Here is a 22,807-nt window from a genome sequence, read left to right on the forward strand (position 1 = left end):
CTCAGCAGTTCCACCAGAAGCGAGGCAGTTTGAGCTCTTCTGCTCACCCCTGACATGCTCCCATGATCCTGGTCAGTTTTCTTGCCCTCCCCCCACCCCATACTAGAAGGGGGCTACTGGCCTCCACTGAAGAGATGCACCAGTCTAAGAGTGGGAACGTGCAACTGCAGGCCCTTTCAGTAAGAAAAAGTGGCCAGTGTACTGCCTGCTAAAATGAGAATTCCCCTCTTTCCTGTGCAGGGCCTCACTCTTGGGAAGATTTGCACAGGCTCCTGTTCCAGGAACCCCTTCCACCAATTTCTGAATGCTGGGACCTAACAGGCAGCCCATGTGCCCAACACGCTTGCAGTGTAAATGGTAGTAAAAACAGTGGCCTCATTTTCATTTTGGTATGTGTGGGTGGGCACAGTTTCTCAGGTTGCAGCTGACCCACAAAAAGCAGCAAAAAATATAGAACAAAAATAAAACTTTACAAGAAAGGAACAGCATGAGTAATTACCCATCAATGACAAGACTTGCTCATATTGTTGCCTTCCCGTTAAAACATGTTCCACTTTCAAGACAGATGGACATTAATGCACAAATACCAGTGTTACACAGACTGCACGGTTACAAATAAACGTTATTAGCTTTGCTCACCTGTATTGCCACTCTGGCAGCAGGTATAATCTCCTCAATCCTGATAGATGACCGATCTGATGTCACACTCATCTGCCTCATTGTTGATTTTTCCTGACCACCACACAACGATAACTGCCGACTGCTCTGCCGGCTGACATTGCGAAATGGGCGGGAGGAGAGTGCTTCCATTCCATCCTTCAGGAAATCTTCATCTAAAGTAGGAGGCATGGTCTGCCCAACTAACAAAAACCTGATAAAGGAGACACTTGGTGTAAAAATAAGTACATAATAAGAGTATACAGAGTCCCAATAGCTGATTGCATGTGCAACTCTGCAAAAGCAGATATATTCTATCATACAATTATTAAATTACTAGAACAAAATGTTTTACATAGAAACTAGGGGCAAGAGTAGGCCATTCGGCCCTGCTCCGCCAATCAAAATGATCATGGCTGATCGTCTAAATCAGTACCCTGTTCCCGCTTGTTCCCCATTTCCCTTGATCCCTTTAGCATTAAGAAATATATCTATCTGCTTCTTGAATACATCTAATGACTTGGCCTCCACTGCCTTCTGTGGTAGAGAAATCCACAGGTTCACCACCGAATGAAGACATTTCTCCTCATCTCGGTTCTAAATGGCATACCCCGTATCCTGAGACTGTGACCCCTGGTTCTGGACTCCCCAGCCATCGGGAACATCCTCCCTGCATCTAGTCTGTCTAGTTCGGTTAGAATTTTATATGTTTCGATGAGATCATCTCTCATTCTTCTAAACTCTAGTGAATATCGGCCTAGTCGACCCAACCTCTCCTCATACGTCAATCCTGCCATCTCAGGAACCAGTCTGGTAAACCCTCGGTGCACTCCCTCCATGGCAAGGACATCCTTCCCCAGATAAGGAAACCAAAACTGCACACAACACTCCAGATGCGGTCTCACCAAGGCCCTGTACAACTGCAGTAAGACATCCCTGTTCCTGTACTCAAATCCTCCTGCAATGAAGGCCAACACACCATTCACCCTCCGAACTGCTTGCTGCACCTGAATGCTCGCTTTCAGCGACTGGTGTACAAGGACACCCAGGTCTCGTTGCACCTCCCCTTTTCCCAATCTATCACCATTCAGATAATAATCTGTCTTTCTGTTTTTACAACCAAAGTGGATAACCTCACATTTATCCACCTTATACGGCATCTGCCATTTTCTTGCCCACTCTCCCAACTTGTCTAAATCACATTGGAGCCTCTTTGCATCTTCCTCACAGCTCACATTCTACCCCAGCTTTGTGTCGTCTGCAAACTTGGAAATGTTACATTCCGTTCCCTCATCCAAATCATTGATATATATTGTGAATAGCTGGGGCCCAAGCACTGATCCCTGCAGTACCCCACTAGTCACTGCCTGCCACCCGGAAAAAGATCCGTTTATTCCTACTCTCTGTTTCCTGTCTGTCAACCAATTCTCAATCCATGCCAGTATATTCCCCCCAATCCCATGTGCTTTAATTTTGCACACTAACCTCTTGTCTGGGACCTTATCAAAAGCCTTCTGAAAATCCAAGTACACTACATCCACTGGTTCTCCCCTATCTATTCTACTAGTCACCTCCTCAAAAAACTCCAGTAGATTTGTTGAGCATGATTTCCCATTCATAAACCCATGCTGACTCTGTCCAATCCCGTTAATGCCTTCCAAGTGTTCTGTTATCACATCTTTTGTAATAGACTCTAGCATTTTCCCCACTACTGATGTTAGGCTGACTGGTTTGTAATTCCCTGTTTTTTCTCTCCCTCCTTTTTTAAATAGTGGGTTTACATTTGCCACCCTCCAATCTGTAGGAACTGTTAGAGTCTTTAGAATTTTGGATGATGATCACCAATGCGCCCACTATTTCCAGGGCCACTTCCTTTAGTACTCTGGGATGTAGATTATCAGGCCCTGGGGATTTATCAGCCTTTAGCCCCATTAATTTCCCTAGCACCATTTTTTTTTACTAATACTGATTTCCTTCAGTTCCTCCCTCTCACAAGACCCTTGGTTCCCTAACATTTCTGGCAGGTTATTTGTGTCCTCCTTTGTGAAGACAGAACCAAAGTATGTGTTTAATTGTTCTGCCATTTCTTTGTTCCCCATTACAATTTCCCCCATTTCTGACTGTAAGGGACCTACATTTGTCTTCACTAATCTTTTTCTCTTGACATATTTATAGAAGCTTTAACAGTCAGTTTTTATGTTCCCTGCTAGTTTACACTCATACTCTATTTTTCCCCTCTTAATCAATCTCTCTGTTCTCCTTTGCTGAATTCTAAACTGCTCCCAATCCTCAGGCTTGCTGCTTTTTCTGGCAATTTTATATGTCTCCTCTTTGGATCTAATACTATCCCTAATTTCTTTTGTAAGCCACGGTTGAGCCACCTTTCCTGTTTTATTTTTGCGCCAGTCAGGAATGAATAATTGTTGTAATCCCTGCACACGTTCTTTAAATATTAGCCATTGCCTATCCACCGTCATCCCTTTTAGTAAAGTTCCCCAATCTATCATAGCCAACTCACACCTCATACTTTCGTAATTTCCTTTATTTAGATTCAGGACCCTAGTTTCGGATTCAACTACTTCGCTCTCCATCTTAATGAAGAATTCTATCATGTTATGGTCGCTCTTCCCTGAGGGACCCCGCACAACAAGATTGTTAATTAATCCTTTCTCATTGCACAATACCCAGTCTAGGATCGCCTGTACTCTAGTGGGCTCCTCAACATATTGGTCTAGAAATCCATCACGTACACACTCCAGGAATTCCTCCCTCACAGTATTATTGCTAATTTGGTTTGACCAATCTATATGTAGATTAAAGTCTCCCATGATTATAGTTGTACACTTCTTGCATGCGTCTCTAATTTCCTGTTTAATGCCCTCCCCTACATCTCTACTACTGTTTGGGGGCCTATAGACAACCCCCACCAACGTTTTCTGCCCCTTGGTGTTTCTTAGCTCCACCCATACAGATTCCACATCGTGATTTTCCAAGCCAATATTGCATTGATTTCCTCCTTTACTAGCAACGCTACCCCACCTCCTTTCCCTTTTTGCCTGTCCTTCCTAAATATTGAATACCCCTGGATGTTCAGTTCCCATCCTTGGTCACCCTCAGCCATGTCTCCGTAATCGCAACCATATCATACCCGTTAATATCTATCTGCGCTGTTAATTATCTACCTTATTGCGAATGCTCTGCGCATTAAGACACAATGCCTTTAAACTTGTCTTTTTAAGATTGCTGGTCATCTTAGTATTATTTTGCACTATGGCCCTATTTGTTTATCTTCCTTGCTTTCTCTGCCTTCCACTATTGCTTCTTCCCTTTCTGTCTTTTGTTTCTACCCTTGTTTCCCCCTCCTGTCTCCCTGCTCAGGTTCCCAACCCCCTGCCATTCTAGTTTAAACCTTCCCCAACAGCACTAGTAAAAACCCCCGCGAGGACATAGGTCCCGGTCCTGCCCGGCTGGAACCCGCCCCGCTTGTACAGGTCCTACCTTCCCTAGAACCGGTCCCAATGTCCCAGGAATCTAAATCCCTCCCTCCCACACCATTCCTGCAGCCATGCATTCATCTGGTCTATTCTTCTATTCCTATACTCACTAGCATGTGGCACTGGTAGTAATCCTGAGATCACTACCTTTGAGGTCCTGCTTTTTAATTTATCTCCTAACTCCTTAAATTCATCTTGGAGGACCTCATCCCTTTTTTCACCTATGTCGTTGGTACCGATATGGACCACAACTACTGGCTGTTCACCCTCCCCCTCCAGAATGCCCTGCAGCCGCTCCGTGACATCCTTAACTCATAACAATGGATTGTGATAATATTGGGCATAATGGTTAGGTCCTTAACTGTACTTTAAGTGTTGGTGTTCAAACGCTGCTGCTTTGAATGGCCAGAACAACATGATCTCCAATGCAGCTCACTAAATAGTTAAATCATTTCCTCCCTTCCCCTTCTCCTGAAGGCTTTGACTCCTCACTGGGGTACACTTCTAGGCTCCGGTCTCTGGTGTCTCATTCAAATGGCCATTCTTCATGCATGAGCCTAGACAGAAAGTGCTGCAACATTATCTGACTGCAGGAAGCACCATATCTGAGCCTGATCTTATTCTTGCCTGACATCACTACTCGCCTCCTTAGCAGCCATTGGGAGAGCCTACCTCACTACACAGATGACGTTTTTTCTGTTGAGTGAAACAATGTACATTGGTTCTCACCTTGCAAGCTGTAGGCAGATTGAATAAACTCCCTGCCTTGTCTCATAATCCACCTCAGATGGAATGGAATCCCTCTGCATAACATTCACCACCAAACTGGAATAGAAAAAGTGAAATGGTGTGTTCTTTTATAAGTGAAACTTCAGTTCAACAATATCAACTGTATTTCCTCTGGATGATAATTATCAAGAAAAGATTCTCACAACCATATTTACCAGCAGTATTTTGTTCAAGCTTTCCACAAAGGAATAACCATAACCTATATGCTTTATAATAAGATTGTGGTACATCAGAGAACAATAATCAAAATTACAAAAGAGCAATCTGAGAGGTAATTCAGCTGTGCCATTGTTAAGTTCTGGATTCCCCCTCCCCCAACACTTCTGTTTTGGTTTTATGGTGAAAAATGGGTTTCCAAAAGCAGACAGTCTCTTACGATCCTAAAATCTGCACCCTCATACATGTCATGTGTGCAACACCATGCATATGATAAAGCAATTGCAGTATGTGGTGCCCTGGAGATCACAGTGGATGCCTACCACAATCTCATGTCTCTCAAAAAGCAACAAACACTACACTGACAGGACGATGCATAGAGCCTAAAGTGACATGATCAAATTTACTTACAAGTGAAATAAGTTAACAGATGCTAAATAATACAGCAAAATGGGCTGAATGGCCTGTTTGTTTATGAAAGGCAGATTCCATTTTAACTTTAGCTAATTCAGAGCTGCACAAAATAAAATACAAAAATCTCCCTATTTTGTCAGTCATGAGGGCAAAGCTGCAATGGTTTAAAATCATCTTGTGAACCCAAAAATGAGAATAGTTTCAAAACCAAACATTTTTTTCAAAGCAATGTACATTGTGGAGCTTTTAGGCTGGTTTTACTGTTTCTAGCTCATTTCCTATGTGATGGTGTCAGCATGAACACCAACAGCTAAGTGCGAGGTTAGCAATTAATGCAATTAGTAAAGTTTAATGTAAAAATCAAGTCAATTTCTGCAGATTATAATTAACTAAATTCCAAACCGGTCAGATGCAGCTTTTGCCAGCCTGAAGTCAGTGACACATGTCCAAATCAGTTTAAAAACAACCTATAAAATCATGAGTTTTGACTTTGGAATTGTTGGAAAGTCATATTGAGTGAGGTCCATTACCTTTGTTGAAAGCTTGCCAACATATAAAAACCTACAAAATGACAGGACTGCAATGATTAAAGAACATGGTAAACATAAACCTCTTGGTGTGCTGTGTATGAAACACTGCTAAGTGGAAATTTCCAGAAAGAATGTCTGAATGAATGAGGCCAATGTTTTGGAGGGAATGCACAGGTTAAGGGAACAGGAGAAACCGTATACTATAATGGCCTCTTGTAGTGACAAATTCTTGAAAAGACTGAGTTCTGATGTTTTCATCATGTCTGGATAGTAGGCTATTTATATGGAGGTGGAACAAATGAGGAAGAATTATTGTGGTAATACATCAGAAAAGCAATAGGGCAGTTTAGCATTTGGCATCACAATTCCAAATGTACATTCCTGCCAATGCTCGAGATCGCACCTCAAGTTTTCAAAACAAAAACTAAATTTGAAGTTTCAAAACAGATTATTCAAATAGGGTCTGCCCATCAAAATGTTAAAACTTTATTGATTTTGGTTTAAAACTCCAAGAATATGTCCAATAACAGAGTCTATTAAAAAGCAAATTTGCTGAGTACAATTTCACCTCCTCATTCATTACACTATCATTGAAATATTAACAGTCTGCCAGCTCCTCTTACATGAGTTATTTAAATGTAGTACACTACAGAAATTTAAAGTCTTTGCTGGTGACTAATCTAACCACTAAAACACTTGCCAACAAATTAAGAAGAAAAAATAAAATCAAATTGGTTCAAGTTTTGTTGTGAGGTGCTTTTATGGCAGGTGGAACAAAAAAGACAATGGAAAAGGCTGGGGAAAAAACATGTACACATACACACCTTAAACCTCCTGCTTTTAGGAAATTTTCACAGAAAGATTTAGCACAGTTTCTTGCCATCTCATCATCTGATGTAGGCATCAGCTTGGAACTGAGAACCTGCACAAACAGTATAAAAGTCCAAATCAACAGCAAAGAAATGACTTTCTCCAACTGGCAATAGGTTGCAATGGGCCCATACATTTACAATGAGTCGAGTGAATAAGTAAATATCAATAACGGCAGTCTCATCTTTGAGTGCTGTAATTATCCAAGGACTAATGAACAAACTATTCCCAAGCTTAGTATTGCAAGCTTTTGGAGTAGATGCTTTTCATTCTCAGTTTTGGATACTTTAATGGTATAAATTGACGCACAATTAGGTTGGTGTCTCTCGAGCAGTAAGCTGTCAAATGGGAGACTTGAGGAACATTGAATCACATCTAGCTCACAATGTTAGTCAACAGGTTGAGCCTGTGAGGTATGCACAGGTCAATTAATGCTCAGTTCCAACAGATCTCGGATCCAAGTGTTCCTTATCCAATACGGAGTCACCAGGATTATCTCCTCCATTTGGAGCCTATGAATGATCTTATTTATAAGACAAAACTGAAAGCTACCCCACAGAAACTTCCCACATGGGAAATTAAAACCAGCCAGTACCACAGTTTAACTATCATGGCCTCTGCTCAAAATTAGCAAATTTGTTCTGGAAAGTTGCCAACAAATCCATCCGAGCAAATTAGCCTTTTAAGTCATGAGTCATGAAGGAATCTATGCTTTTTACATGGCTGTGGGGATTTGGCTGAAGCCTCTCAAGCTTCTGGGAACAGCATGGAACTAGGGGTAGAATGTGTGGATGTTTCAATCTGCTGAACCACAAACATCGGCACAGATGTCTAAAAATGTTAAAAAGACAAATCTAAAGGCAATGTATCTGAATGCACGAAGCATTTGTAATAAGGCAGATGAATTAACAGCACAAATAGATATAAACGGATACAATATAATTGCGTTTACGGAGACATGGCTGCAAGTTGACCAAGGCTAGGAGCTGAATATCCAAGGGTATTCGATATTTAGGATGGACAGGCAAAAAGGAAAAGGAGGTGGGGTGGCGTTGTTAGTGAAGGATGAAATCAGAGCAATAGTGAGAGGATATTGGCTCAGAAAATCAAGATGTAGAATCAGTCTGGGTGGAGTTAAGAAAGCACCAAGGGGCAGAAAACACTAGTGGGAGTTGTCTATAGGTCTCCAAACAGTAGTGGTAATGTAAGGGACAGCATTAAACAGGAAATTAGAGATGCATGTAACAAGGGTACTATAGTAATCATGGGTGACTTTAATCTACATATTGACTGGCCAAACCAAATTAGCAATAATAACATGGAGGATGAATTCCTGGAGTGTGTTAGAGATGATTTTTTAGACCAGTACATTGAGGAGCCAACAAGGGAACAGGCTATCCTAGATTGGGTATTGTGCAATGAAAAGGGGTTAATAAGTAATCTTGTTGTGCGGGGTCCTTTAGGGAGGAGTGACCATAACATGATAGAACTCTTCATTAAGATGGAAAGTTAAGTAGTCCAATCCGAAACTAGGGTCCTAAATCTAAACAAAGGAAACTACGAAGGTATGAGGAGTGAGTTGGGAATGATAGATTGGGAAGCTTCATTAAAAGGCATGACGGTGCATAGGCAATGGGTAACATTTAAGGAACGAATGCATGAATTGCAACAGTTACACATTCCTTTCTGGCGCAAAAACACAAAAGGAAAAGCAGCCCAACCCGTGACTAACAAAAGAATTTCAGAATAGTATTAGATCCAAAGAGGAATCATATAAAGTTGCCAGAAAAAGTAGCAAGCCTGAGGATTGGGAGCAGTTTAGAATTCAGCAAAAAAGGACCAAGAGATTAAGAGGGGAAGAATAGAGTATGAGAGTAAACTTGCAAGGAACATAAAAGCGGACTGTAAAAACTTCGACAAGTATGTAAAAAGGAAAAGATTAGTGAAGACAAATGTAGGTCCCTTACAGTCAGAAACGGGAGAATTTATAATGGGGAACAAGTAAATGGCAGAGCAATACTGGAGTTTTTTGAGGATGTAACTGATAGAATAGATAAGGGAGAACCAGTAGATGTGATGTATTTGGATTTTCAGAAGGCCTTTGATAAAGTTCCACTTAAGAGGTTAGTGTGCAAAATTAAAGCACATGGGATTGGGGGTAATATACTGGCATGGATTGAAAATTGGTTAGTAGACAGGAAACAGAGTAGGAATAAATGGGTCTTTTTCGGGGTGGCAGGCGATGACTAGTGGGGTACCGCAGGGGTCAGTGCTTGGGCCCCAGCTATTCACAATATATATCAATGATTTGGATGAGGGAACCAAATGTAATATTTCCAAGTTTGCTGATGACACTAAACTAGATGGGATGGTGAGTTGTGAGGAGGATGCAAAGAGGCTTCAAGGCGATTTAGACAAGATGAGTGAGTGGGCAAATACATGGCAGATGCAGTATAACATAGATAAATGTGAAGTTATCCAATTCGGAAGGAAAAACAGAAAGGCTGAGTATTATTTAAATGGTGATAGATTGGGAAATGTTGATGTTCAAAGGGACCTGGGTGTCCTTGTACACCAGTCACTGAAAGCAAACATGCAGGTGCAGCAAGCAGTTAGGAAGGCAAATGGTATGTTGGCCTTCATTGCAAGAGGAGTTGAGTACAGGAGCAAGGATGTCTTACTGCAGTTTTAGAGCCTTGGTGAGACCACACCTGGAGTACTGTGTGCAGTTTTGGTCTCCTTACCTAAGAATATACTTGTCTTAGAGGGAGTGCAGCAAAGGTTCACCAGACTGATTCCTGGGATGGCAGGACTGTCATGTGAGGAGAGATTGGGTCGACTCGACCTGTATTCACTCGATTTTAGAAGAGGGGGTATCTCATTGAAACACATAAAATTCTGACAGGGCTAGACAGACTGGATGCAGGGAGGATGTTTCCCCTGGCTGGGGGGGTCCAGAACGAGGGGTCACAGTCTCAGGATCCGGGGTAGGACATTTAGGACTGAGACGAGGAGAAAATTCTTCACTCAGAGGATGGTGAACCTGTGGAATTATCTACCATCGAAGGATGTGGAGGTCAAGTAACTGAACATATTTAAGGAGGAGATAGATAGATTTCTGGATACAAAAGGCATCAAGGGGTATGGGGAGAGAGTGGGAATTTGGGATTGAGATAGAGGATCAGCCATGATCGTTTGAATGGCTGAGCAGGCTCGAAGGGCCAAATGGCCTACTCCTGCTCCTATTTTCTATGTTTCTATGTTTGATGGACATGAGCTCCATATGATACTCCTGTTTACTGTGAAGCTCCAATGGATCAATATGGCAGCATGATAATGTCTTCATAGAAAACCTACAATCAGATGATTTGGTCTATTGCAAGAAATCCAAAAGTTTTACAATTTGACGAGCTCATACCTCTAGATTATAGAGTACTCTGAAAGTGGACATCCCTGGCGCCGATGATCTGAACAGACTCTCAAGGATAGTATTTGCACTCGGCTGATGCTGATGCTGTTGTTTCGAAGAGAGTGAGGGTGACTTGGACGTTTGGTGACTTGAATCAGTCAGCAACGTTTTCTGCTGAAGATAAAAATAATCCTCAGTTTAAAACTGGCTATTTTGCACACTGAAATAGTAGATCACCTGCATGTCTGTCTTATTCTCTGAATGCATTTCAACGCCCATATACAGAATGAATAACCTGCCATCCAGGCAAAAAAAAACTCTCCAATAATATCTCTGAAGAATTTGGCACCTCAGACAGACATGCGTTCTTCCCACCCCCCACCGCTGCATACAAGGCCCAAGACTAGTTTTCCACCTAGTGCTCTTTTGAAGGAAACAGCAAAGATACCAGAGTTGATGCAACAAATAATACATTCAGTTGATTTGATGAGAGTCAGGTATAAGTGGGAGCTTGACTCTGATACAAGGTGCCTGGAACTACACTCATTCTCCAGGTATGTGTGTAAGGATGTTTTATGTTTTTGAGCATTATATTTGAATTTTTTACACTTTCAAAAAATTGAGCTTTAATATGTACAGGGCCCAAAAAACAATCAAGCCTAATAAAACAAAATCTCAAAAAAAAATATTGTACATTCTTAAGAGGCACTTGTACTCCCCTCCTGTAACTCACCTGCTTCTCACATATAAGTTTCTGAAAAACAAAATATTTGTGTGACTTCAGAAAAAAGAATTGCTAAGACTAAATGATTTCATGACACTCGTGAAATCTCAGATGAAGCATGTAAAAAGACACTATTATGAGATTACATCTTTAACCTCCAAATTGCTAAAGGGAACAATCAAAATCCCACAGCAAATTTAGCCAGATCAAACTTTTGTCAAGGATGCTGGCCCTGAAATAAGCATGCTTATCCAACAAAGCTAAAAGTTAGACAAGGACAGTGTTTCATGGTCATCCAACCACAGAGGAGTTGATATCTTTCTAAACATACTTTTGATCAGGACCGAAATAGCCAATGCTTGGAAATAAATAGTAATTCCAGTCATGACAAGAATATAAACTTTTTTTTTTGCAAACAGATTGTTTATATTTGTCAAATGAGGTAACTTGTTTCAGAGAAAGATTTTATTTAAGGATGTAGTATGTTTATGAAAGGATTTTCTTTTCCATATGCTTGTTAATATGGAGGTTAGGACTGATCTGCTGAAGAGTTACACCCCGCCCATCAGTAACAGTATCAAAATGGCTTTTTTGCTAGTAGGACTCTATCCTAGTTTGTCATGGGAACCAAGGTTGCTGGACTGGAGTTAGTCAAAGGATGGAAGGTTCTTGGGCTTTTGTGGACAAGTTACCATGGGGTTTGTGGCTGAAAAGGGAGGTCATGCATGTTCTTTTTACACAGGAAAGAATTTTACAGTTACATGCTGTTTGTTTTCCTTGGTTAGTATTCATGTGTATGCACAGACCCACCAACAATAGTTTTGGCAAGTGGTTCGGAGAGATTTGGTTGCTTCAGATAGCAAAGCTTTTCTTCTTACCTGGGAGAGTTGTAGCAAGATCAGGATTCTCTCATGAAACATCAATGGACTAAACTATCCTGTTAAAAGCATTAGCGAAAGCTTGGGTGCTCCCACATGGTTATGGTTTTTCCACACCATAAGACAGGAGTGTGCTGCTGTACATCATCTAAACAAGTTGTGACAACATTGGGAAGATAATATAAAAGAATGCAGCTATACCTTTCTGCCTAAAGCATCGAGTGTGTCCAGTGCCTCCTGAATGGCTGGGTCGGTGGGAACCAACAGCAGCAACTTTCGAACGCGCACTGTGATCCTGAAAGATGGACAAGTAAATAAACAGATTTTTCTATAACAACAAATCAAAGTTTGAGGCAGCATTAGAATGTAACAATTTTAAGCTGGTAGGATTCTTTTGCTTGCACAGCCTAAATACTTTCTCCTTTTACTTTGCTTTATGTTACAAATATGTAAAATGATTACAAAATAAAATGTGAAACAAATGCAAAACATGTGGAACTTGCACTTCAGTCCTTTCTAGAGAAACAGATATTTTTAATCCTGGTATCAGTATTTCGCAGCCCAGTAATTTCAAGGAATTGAATTATAATTCCAAACCAGAAAGTAGAATAGATGTGTATTCCAGGGCTCCCTCAGTGCTTGAGCTTTTCTCATATGTGACATGTGGTGCAGTGAGTTTGAGGTCTGTGTCTGCAGTTCCCCACACTGACAATTACCAATTCTAGCCATGTTGTCATGTAAATGTCATATTAATGACTTAGATGAAGGGACCGAGTGTAACGTATTCAAGTTTGAAGACGATACAAAGGTAGGTGGGAAAGTAAGTTGTGAGGAGGACACAAGGAACATAAGAACAGGAGTAGGCCATTCAGCCCCTCGTGCCTGCTCCGCCATTTGATAAGATCATGACTGATCTGTGATCTAACTCCGTATACCTGCCTTTGGCCCTTATCCCTTAATACCTTTGGTTGCCAAAAAGCTATCTATCTCAGATTTACATTTAGCAATTGAGCTAGTATCAATTGCTGTTTGCGGAAGAGAGTTCCAAACTTCTACCACCCTTTGTGTGTAGAAATGTTTTCTAATCTCGCTCCTGAAAGGTCTGGCTCTAATTTTTAGACTGTGCCCCCTACTCCTAAAATCCCCAACCAGCGGAAATAATTTCTCTCAATCCACCCTATCTGTTCCCCTTAATATCTTATAAAGAATCTGCAAAGGGATATAGACAGACTAAGTGAGTGGGTAAGAAGGTGGCAGATGGAGTATAATGTGGGGAAATGTGAGGTTATTCACTTTGGTAGGAAGAATAGAAAAGCAGAATATCTTTTAAATGGTGAGAAACTGGTGTTGAGAGAGATCTGGGTGTTCTCGTACAAGAAACACAGAAAGTTAGCATGCAGGTACAGCAAGCAATTAGGTAGGCAAATGGCATGTTGGCCTTTATCGCAAGGGGGTTGGAATACAAGAGGAATTAATCTAGTGAACCTTTGTTGGACCGCCTCTAAGGCGAGTATATCCTTCCTTAGATAAGGAGACCAAAATTATGCACAGTACTCCAGGTGTGGTCTCACGAAAGCCCTGTACAATTGCAGCAAGACTTCCTTACTCTTGTACTCCAACCCCCTTGCAATAAAGACCAACATGCCATTTGCCTTCCTAATTGCTTGATGTACCTGCATGCTAACTTTCTGTGTTTCTTGTACAAAGACACCCAGATCTCTGAGGACTTTGCTCTTTTAGCAGAGAACAGCAACTTTACCTTTGGGATTTCTCACACTGACCGTGTGTAAAGTAGTGTCAATGGCAAAGGCTTGCCTGTCCAAATATCATGAATAGTTCGACAGATCCTGCCTGACGGGTAGAGTTTTTCTATGAAAACATTATAATTCTGAATATACAACCTAATAATCAATGTGAAACTAATGAATCTCACCTTGGTTCCTCAAGGTTGGCAAGTTGGTAAAGCATATCAAATACGTTACACACTAGCGCCATCACAACACCAGGCAATGACTTCTCCTGTTGCAAGGGTAAAGAAACGAGTCAGAAACACACTGGCAGAGACCAAAGCAAATACACACATCAATCTCTAAGTCTAGATTCCAGTCAAATAAGCAAAATTAAGTTTAACTCTGTACTGAATGAGTATTCAATGGGAAAATACAGAAGTTACACTGAATTTCAAAATGCAATACTAGAAAGAACAAAAGGTTTATATAGAATTATTATAGAACATTCAGTGCAAACATATCTTTAGACAGTCCTGCTTTGTGACTGGCTTCTAGTCGTTCTAATTTGCACTAAACAATGTACCTCTGACGTTCTGTGGCCAGCCAAAAGTGATGCCACCCCATTTTTAAAGAATATGGAAAAGCAACATACCTGCGCAAACACGGCAGTGGAGAACTGAGGATAGTTCAACTATTTGAACAGCTACGGTTTAGGCTGCCTCATCATAAACCAACACCAAACAATGCAATTACATTTTACTGTTCAATTATAAATGTATAGAAATCAAGGGCATAGTGTATTGAGGTCTTCCTACAGTCCTTCAACAAATATATTATCTATCTAGTATGGTCCACTTTTTTCATCAAATGGAATGCACTCATTATAAATCCCAATAAACCTAGGTTGCCAAATCAGAGGTATTAGAGAAGCAATATCCTTTTAAGTAACAATGGGATGTCAGCACAGTGACTTTCTGCGCAGTAATCATAACAGAATGTATTACTAGACCTCTATGCTCTACTATCTCGCAGAGTTGGTGCAGGCCTGAAAGTTGATCTGGATTACTGACTACTAAATTTTCCCACCATCACTGGTGGTAAAATGTAGTCCCAAGGACAAAGCTTCAAGCCAAGGAGCTCTCACAGCAGACCTGTCAGACTCCTAGTCACAAACTTGAAACTACTTTTTCTCCCTGTTGTAATAAAGTACAAGGGAGAAAAACGTAGGGCTAGCTTTGTCAACATTTTAGTCAAAAAATGAAGATAATTCATTTGACTGAAGGATTAATTTATAGAATGTCTACCCAGTCACCAGTTACAATGCCAGGAATTCCATTACTGTTTAATTAGAAATGTGTTGCTGCTCAATTAAAAAAAAAGAGAAAGACTTGTATTTATATAGCTCCCTTCATGGCTTCAGGACTTCCCAAAGCACTTTACAGCCAATGAAGTATTTTTGAAGTGTAGTCACTGTTGCAATGTAGGAAATCCAGCAGTCAATTTACATACAGCAAGGTGATAATGACCAGATAATCCGTGAGTTCATAGAATCATAGAAGTTACAACATGAAAACAGGCCCTTCGGTCCAACATGTCCATATTGCCCAGTTTATACCACTAAGCTAGTCCCAATTGCCTGCACTTGGCCCATATCCCTCTATACCCATCTTACCCATGTAACTGTCCAAATGCTTTTTAAAAGACAAAATTGTACCCGCCTCTACTACTGCCTCTGGCAGCTCGTTCCAGACACTCACCACCCTTTGAGTGAAAAAATTGCCCCTCTGGACCCTTTTGTATCTCTCCCCTCTCACCTTAAATCTATGTCCCCTCGTTATAGACTCCCCTACCTTTGGGAAAAGATTTTGACTATCGACCTTATCTATGCCCCTCATTATTTTATAGACTTCTATAAGATCACCCCTTAACCTCCTACTCTCCAGGGAAAAAAGTCCCAGTCTATCCAACCTCTCCCTATAAGTCAAACCATCAAGTCCCGGTAGCATCCTAGTAAAACTTTTCTGCACTCTTTCTAGTTTAATAATATCCTTTCTATAATAGGGTGACCAGAACTGTACACAGTATTCCAAGTGTGGCCTTACTAATGTCTTGTACAACTTCAACAAGACATCCCAACTCCTGTATTCAATGTTCTGACCAATGAAACCAAGCATGCTGAATGCCTTCTTCACCACCCTATCCACATGTGACTCCACTTTCAAGGAGCTATGAACCTGTACTCCTAGATCTCTCTGTTCTATAACTCTCCCCAACGCCCTACCATTAACGGAGTAGGTCCTGGCCCAATTCAATCTACCAAAATGCATCACCTCACATTTATCTAAATTAAACTCCATCTGCCATTCATCGGCCCACTGGCCCAATTTATCAAGATCCCGTTGCAATCCTAGATAACCTTCTTCACTGTCCACAATGCCACCAATCTTGGTGTCATCTGCAAACTTACTAACCAAGCCTCCTAAATTCTCATCCAAATCATTAATATAAATAACAAATAACAGCGGACCCAGCACCAATCCCTGAGGCACACCGCTGGACACAGGCCTCCAGTTTGAAAAACAACCCTCTACAACCACCCTCTGTCTTCTGTCGTCAAGCCAATTTTGTATCCAATTGGCTACCTCACCTTGGATCCCGTGAGATTTAACCTTATGTAACAACCTACCATGCGGTACCTTGTCAAAGGCTTTGCTGAAGTCCATGTAGACCACGTCTACTGCACAGCCCTCATCTATCTTCTTGGTTACCCCTTCAAAAAACTCAATCAAATTCGTGAGACATGATTTTCCTCTCACAAAACCATGCTGACTGTTCCTAATCAGTCCCTGCCTCTCCAAATGCCTGTAGATCCTGTCCCTCAGAATACCCTCTAACAACTTACCCACTACAGATGTCAGGCTCCCAGGCTTTTCCCTGCCGCCCTTCTTAAACAAAGGCACAACATTTGCTACCCTCCAATCTTCAGGCACCTCACCTGCAGCTGTCAATGATTCAAATATCTCTGCTAGGGGACCCGCAATTTCCTCCCTAACCTCCCATAACGTCCTGGGATACATTTCATCAGGTCCCGGAGATTTATCTACCTTGATGCGCGTTAAGACTTCCAGCACCTCCCTCTCTGTAATATGTACACTCCTCAAGACATCACTATTTATTTCCCCAAGTTCCCTAACATCCATGCCTTTCTCAACCGTAAATACCGATGTGAAATATTCATTCAGGATCTCACCCATCTCTTGTGGTTCCACACATAGATGACCTTGTTGATTGTTAAGAGGCCCTATTTGGTTGGGGGATAAATATTAGCCAGGGCATCAGGAGAACTCCCCTATTCTTCTTTGAATAGTATCTTGGGATCTTTTACATCCAACTGAGAGGGCAGATGGGACCTTGGTTTAACGTCTCATCCGAAAGACTGCGCCCTCCGACAGTGCAGTACTCCCTCAGTATCTCCGGGGTGCGACTTGAACCCACAATCTTTTGACTCAGAGGGGAGAGTGCTACCTCCGAGTTATGTTGACATTTAATAATGTCTAGAAACTAATGTACAACAACCCCCTCCCCACAAAAAACAAATGGTGCCTGCTGTTTGGATAATCTCAAAGGAGTACCAAGAGCCACCATGGGAAAAACTGCCTGAAAACATTTCACCTGCCCCCCCGGGAGATTATATATTTCCAGTTCTTTTGCTAAAATGAGGGAAAATGGACAGAACCAACTGGAGAAGTGAGGTAACAAAAAATGAATTACATTTCTATGAACATTTGGAAACTAGGACCAAAAACTCAACTCCAGCCTCAAATGACAACTTTCCCCATCTCCATTTTCTGTTTCAATTCCAAAGAATTTGATGGTGAAGTCAAGCTTTTTGAATTATTTTCGATTACTATCTGTAAAGCTACATAAAATTTCTTATCCAACCTGTTCCATAGCATAAGCTGAGTTGAACACACTGCTGCTGCTGGCGGATGAGTCAACCGAACTCCCCGATGGTGTGCCCATCACGGGCATCTTTACAGTCAATACTTGCTCATCAGAAAACCCCAGTTGGTGGAGCAGCTTTTGATCTTTGTTCATAGTCAGCTAGAAGGAAAACACAACGCATTATTTTCATTTATAGAAAATAAGCAGCACAACTGTGACAATAAGGTTGTAAAGTCGCTTCACTTGTACTTGCTATCACTGTGGAACTGGTAATAAATGAGAACCTGGATGGAAAGGAGGAAATGAACTTCCAAATGGGAGACATAAAAAATTTTTTTTTAAATTGCAGTGGTAAAGCACTGCTGCACAGACGTTTTTTGTTCCCCAGAGATATTTCAGACCGTTTTGCAAAAAGTTGCAAAAAGTACAATACTAACTTATAGCAGGCTGCTTTCCCTTTCCACAGCGTAGCCCTGCACTGACTAAACCAGAGTTTTAAAATGGGCACAAATACATTCATATATATATATATATATATATATATATATATATACACAAATCTGCAATTATCATTTAACACAAACAACCATATGGTTGTTCATTGGGGTTACATCTGAGTCGGAGAGGGTGTATCAAATGGGATGTTCCAGGGATCAGTGTTAGAATCACTAGAGTTTCTAATTTACATCAGTGACTTGTATTCAGAACCTCAATGCAAATTGGTTCAATTTGCAGATTATACCAGACTAGAAGGGGCAGTGAAATCAGAGGGGGCAGCTCAGAAATTACAATGAGAGTTGGACAAAATATGTAAGTGGGAAGAGCAATTGCTGATGAAATTTATTGCATACAAGTGCTCATAGGAAGGAAAAATGGGCATCAAATGTACTCCAAAAATGATACAGAAGTAGCCAAGGAAAATGTTGAGAAACCTGGAATCTTAGTAGACCGAATGTTCACCATGCTCAATTGATGCAGAGCAGCCATCAACAAGACCAACAGAATGTTGACCTGCATAGCTAAAACAGTACAATACAAGTCAAACTGTATCGTGCTCTGTTCAGGCCACACCATAAGTTTACCCAGTTCTGGTCAGTGAGGTACTACGGAGACATTCAAACATTGGAGATGGTGCAGAGAAGAGCCATGAGGTTGATCCCCAATGTCAGAAGTTTGAGTTATGAGGAAAGATCTAAGAAGCTTGGGGTTTCCAGCTTTGAATGTCTGAGAGATGATCTTATAGAGGTATACAAGATAGTTCATGGTACTGAAACAGTAAATAAGGGAAATTACTTTAAATTGCAAGAGTAGGAGAAGTAGCCATAGGTCCAAAATAGATGACAAATTTATGGGATAATATCAGTACGCTCCTTTCAATAGTGATCAATATATGGAATGGAGTGGAGGCGACAACCTTGGATTCATGCACGACCCAATTTGATGCTGCAATGGTGGGGTGGTACCTTTAGGCTGGATGAATGAATGTATGTATATGCATGAATGCTAAAAGCATTAGAAATAAAATACTGGAATTGAAAGCTGTTCTATTAGCAAGAAACTACGATTTAACAGGAATATTAGAAAATATGCAAAACCCCAGAGGATGGAAAAGAATATAACATTCAGAGGTACAAAGTGTTCAGAATGGACAGAAAATGTGGTGTAACCCTATAAGTCTGGACCACCCGAGAGGTAGAAAGCTACAGAATTAACTAATCTCATTAGATATCTCTAATGGAAAAAAGTCCAAGACATCACTAGGCATATACTACAGATCACTAGGGCAGAAAGAGGAGAGAGACAGTTTACTCTTTAAAGAGATAAGAAAGGTATGAGTAAAGGGAAGTTATTCTAATGGGCAAAATTATTCAAATATAAATTGGAAATACTCAAGTGGTTCAGATTCAGAGTTGGAAAATGTAATACATGACTGCATTTTCTTTATATTTGCTCTTGGGATGTGGGCAACATTGGTAAAGCAAGTTTTATTGCCCATCCTTGTTCCCAAGGGCATTAAGAGTCAACCACGTAGTCAGACTGGCTACGGGTGGCAGGTTCCTCCTGGAAGGACATTATTGAACCCGTTGGGTTTTTATAACACTCCAGTAGTTTTCAAAATTATGAAGGGGAATGATGGTTAATTCAGACAAATTGCTCACAATGATGAAGGGTTAACTAACTAAGTGTCATAATTCAAAAATTAGGAGTAAGGATGGAATTCAGGTAGAAATACTCAGTCAAGAGGTAGCACATGGAATAAGTAAACAGGAAAGAACACTAAAGGAAATGGTATAAGTGAGTGTAAAAGACAACTAAATGCATCTCTGGAGAAAGAGGGAATAGACAGATATGGTGAGATGATAAGTGGCAGGCTTGAGGGGCCAAATTATCTTTTCCTGTTTCCTAACTATTTAAAAAATCTGAAAGCAGATTGATTTTTTTTTTAATATAACCCCTGTCCTGCTGAAATACTAACTTGACAGTTACAACAGATACCATATGTAGCTTTTCAGATGTTAATAACGCAAGTCCTTAGTTACACAATGTAGTTCCAATTATATGAGAGCCTCACTACAAGCAACATTTTGTCTGTTTAAATTTTTTGTGCCTCACATAATTCAAGTCATGGAGGTGGTGCAACCAAATCCACTGAGTCATATTCCAATTTACCGTTTGCACAACTCAAGCCACATTCCTCCTTAAAAAGACAGCACTAAACACAATGTTATGGTACATCAAATGGTGGTATTTTACTTCAATGAAATATACAAAACTAGTAGCCAGCAGATTGCTAATCAAATGTACCAAGACTGCTGGCATGCAGATTGCTCAACTAAATTCCCACTAACATATCTCCAAGTTCTCCTGAAGTCACACACCATCCTGACTTGGTCAAATATCACCGTTCTTTCGTTGTGGCTGGGTTAATATCCTAAAATTCCCTTCCAAACACCACTGTGGGAGCACCATCACCACATACCTTCTCAGGGCAACTTGGGAGAAGCAATAAACGTGGTATTGCCCACATCATGAGAACAATTTTATTTTATTTTTTTATATATATATAATATATATATATATTATAAAAAAGCTGTAGCCAGGACTGAAAATCATTGCAGCTGCACACAGGCTGCAACAGTGTGCAAATATTTGGATCCTCAAATAAAAATGTACAAGTCCAGTATCAACTTCCGCTTATGAGGTGACCCAAGTGCTGTGGAAATGAAAACACTCTCTCCTGGGGTAGAATTTTAATACTATTTAATACAGCGATGGTGTCTATTGATTCAAAATTCGCTCCCCATTCCTAAACCAAAAAATACAGACCTTGAGCCAGGGGAACTGTCACCTCTGGCTTGATCATATTCCTCCTTTCTTTATCCTTTTACTCACCAAACTATCATTGGCGAATATCTGCAAGTTATCCAAAGGACAGCTGACATGCGCTACCATCTTCCACCTGACACTCCCGACAGTCTCGTTGCTGTGAGCCTGAAAAGTGGGCAGAATGTCGGTGTTATAGTCAGGTACTAGCTAAGTGGCAGCATCAAACAACCATAGCCTACTTATACAAATTAGTGAACAACTTGGCTGGGATTGGCAGTGTCCCAAAACTAGTGTCAAATGAATATTGTTAAATTTCAGACAGTAATGACCTTAGTCTAGCAACTGTGACAAGTTTTAATCAAAATATTTCACTGAGGAGTCTTACATAGTGATTAATTTGATGCTATGGTCAATGTAATGGCTCCTATTAAAATTGCAGTCAGATTTGAACCAAAGCCAGAATTGTAGCATTTTGCAAACCATCATCTCACAAATGAGAAGATCATCAGATTCAAAAAGCAAAATATTCTATATAGGACTAGCAGTTTAATCCCCATGATGCTGCCAATGAGACAAAAAGAATGGCATTCACTTCCCTGGGTTGCCAATGAATTATCACTTCAAGCTGAAGAGCTTGATGTTGCATTCAAAAACATTTTGAAAGATTGACCTGGTGACTTCAATAATGCACTTAGATCAACCTTTAATATCCACAGCTTTGATTGGGAGTGGAGATTGTTCAGGGACCAATGAGTCACTATTTGTTTATGTAAACTATACCATAGAGGGTCCAATAAAAGGAAGGACAAAATTAAAGGGTGAGCCACTTTAACAGCTTTTGTGCATCCTCTTGCATGAGGTGCCCAATTAAATTGTGGTACAGCCCAGTTTTACTTTGGAGATCTGCAAATAAAACATGAAAATCTAAAATGACATCACACTGTTTCAGCATAATGCTTTGGTAGTACCAAGAATTACTAGGTTTTTGCACATGTTCCTACTGAATTACTGATCTTGACCACATCTCTGCAGTGTCACTTCTCCTCTACTAGATAAGGAGTGAAACACAAGGAACCATTTCAAATAAAAAATGCACAGGTCAAGTTGATGCCAGCATTTTTCTTTTTAATGTGCATGTTCACTTTCTTTTCCTCCTTTCATTCAATTTTAACTTTTAAAAAAAAACAGGTTGCCATTTTCTTCTTTAGTTTGAATTGTTACTTTTCCTTTCCTCTCATTTATGGAGTTGCAGTTATTTGGCAATTTTTTTTCTGTTAAGCTTCATTTTAATTTTCTTTTATCCCTGCAGTTTATAGGCAGGAAAGGAATAAATTGGAATTCTTCCCTCAAGCTTTGCTTCACATGGGGGTCAGAAGCTAATTTAAGGTCAAAGAAGAACATCTGTAGAAGGCAGGGACTGGTAATGGAGCTGTGAAAATAGGAACAACTGTCCTGGTCCAGCCACAGTCTGCTTTCTGCAGTTCCCGTTTTAGTTTTGATGAGGTTATCTGCTTCCCCTATTAAATGGGCAAAAGTGAAGGAGCTCTAAAAATAGAAAAAGGGAAAAAAATATAGACATTTTATAAAAATGTAAAAATCATTCTTGGTTTTAGAAGCAGAGGCGGGAGTACAGAATTGACTTAGCGCACACGTTTTTCTCTGGAAGCTTGAAAGATTTTTGTGTGGGAGCATAAAAGCAGAAACCTAACATCACCAACCTCTATGCTAAATGAATCTTTTGTGGACTCGCAGATGACTGTGATAGTTACAGGATGTCCATGGAAAGAGGCACCGTGAGGTAGGATAGTCCGAGGAACAGAATACAGATCCTGCATAAAAGATGGTCACAAATTTAACACAAAGTTCACCTTAACCCTAAAATAA

At 40.5% G+C, this 22,807-nt stretch overlaps 1 protein-coding gene across 2 annotated transcripts in view; it reads right to left on the minus strand.

The window, feature by feature from the left end:
* The window catches only part of usp24 (ubiquitin specific peptidase 24), a 186,044-nt gene that overhangs the window by 80,029 nt on the left and 83,208 nt on the right, over window positions 1–22,807 (minus strand). Inside the window, exons 25-33 of one of the 2 annotated variants that reach the window (XM_067990069.1) lie at window positions 22,642–22,752; window positions 20,990–21,088; window positions 17,594–17,755; window positions 13,855–13,940; window positions 12,123–12,216; window positions 10,329–10,490; window positions 6,865–6,962; window positions 4,881–4,976; window positions 640–871 (exon numbers count right to left, since the gene is read on the minus strand). In XM_067990069.1, coding sequence (XP_067846170.1) covers window positions 640–871; window positions 4,881–4,976; window positions 6,865–6,962; window positions 10,329–10,490; window positions 12,123–12,216; window positions 13,855–13,940; window positions 17,594–17,755; window positions 20,990–21,088; window positions 22,642–22,752 — 1,140 coding nt within the window. Of the gene's footprint in view, window positions 1–639; window positions 872–4,880; window positions 4,977–6,864; window positions 6,963–10,328; window positions 10,494–12,122; window positions 12,217–13,854; window positions 13,941–17,593; window positions 17,756–20,989; window positions 21,089–22,641; window positions 22,753–22,807 lie in introns of both variants that reach the window. The other variant, XM_067990068.1, reaches the window with a different exon arrangement.

The sequence above is a fragment of the Heptranchias perlo genome, chromosome 9 (genome assembly GCF_035084215.1).
Source record: "Heptranchias perlo isolate sHepPer1 chromosome 9, sHepPer1.hap1, whole genome shotgun sequence".
Classification (NCBI taxonomy): Eukaryota; Metazoa; Chordata; class Chondrichthyes; order Hexanchiformes; family Hexanchidae; genus Heptranchias; species Heptranchias perlo.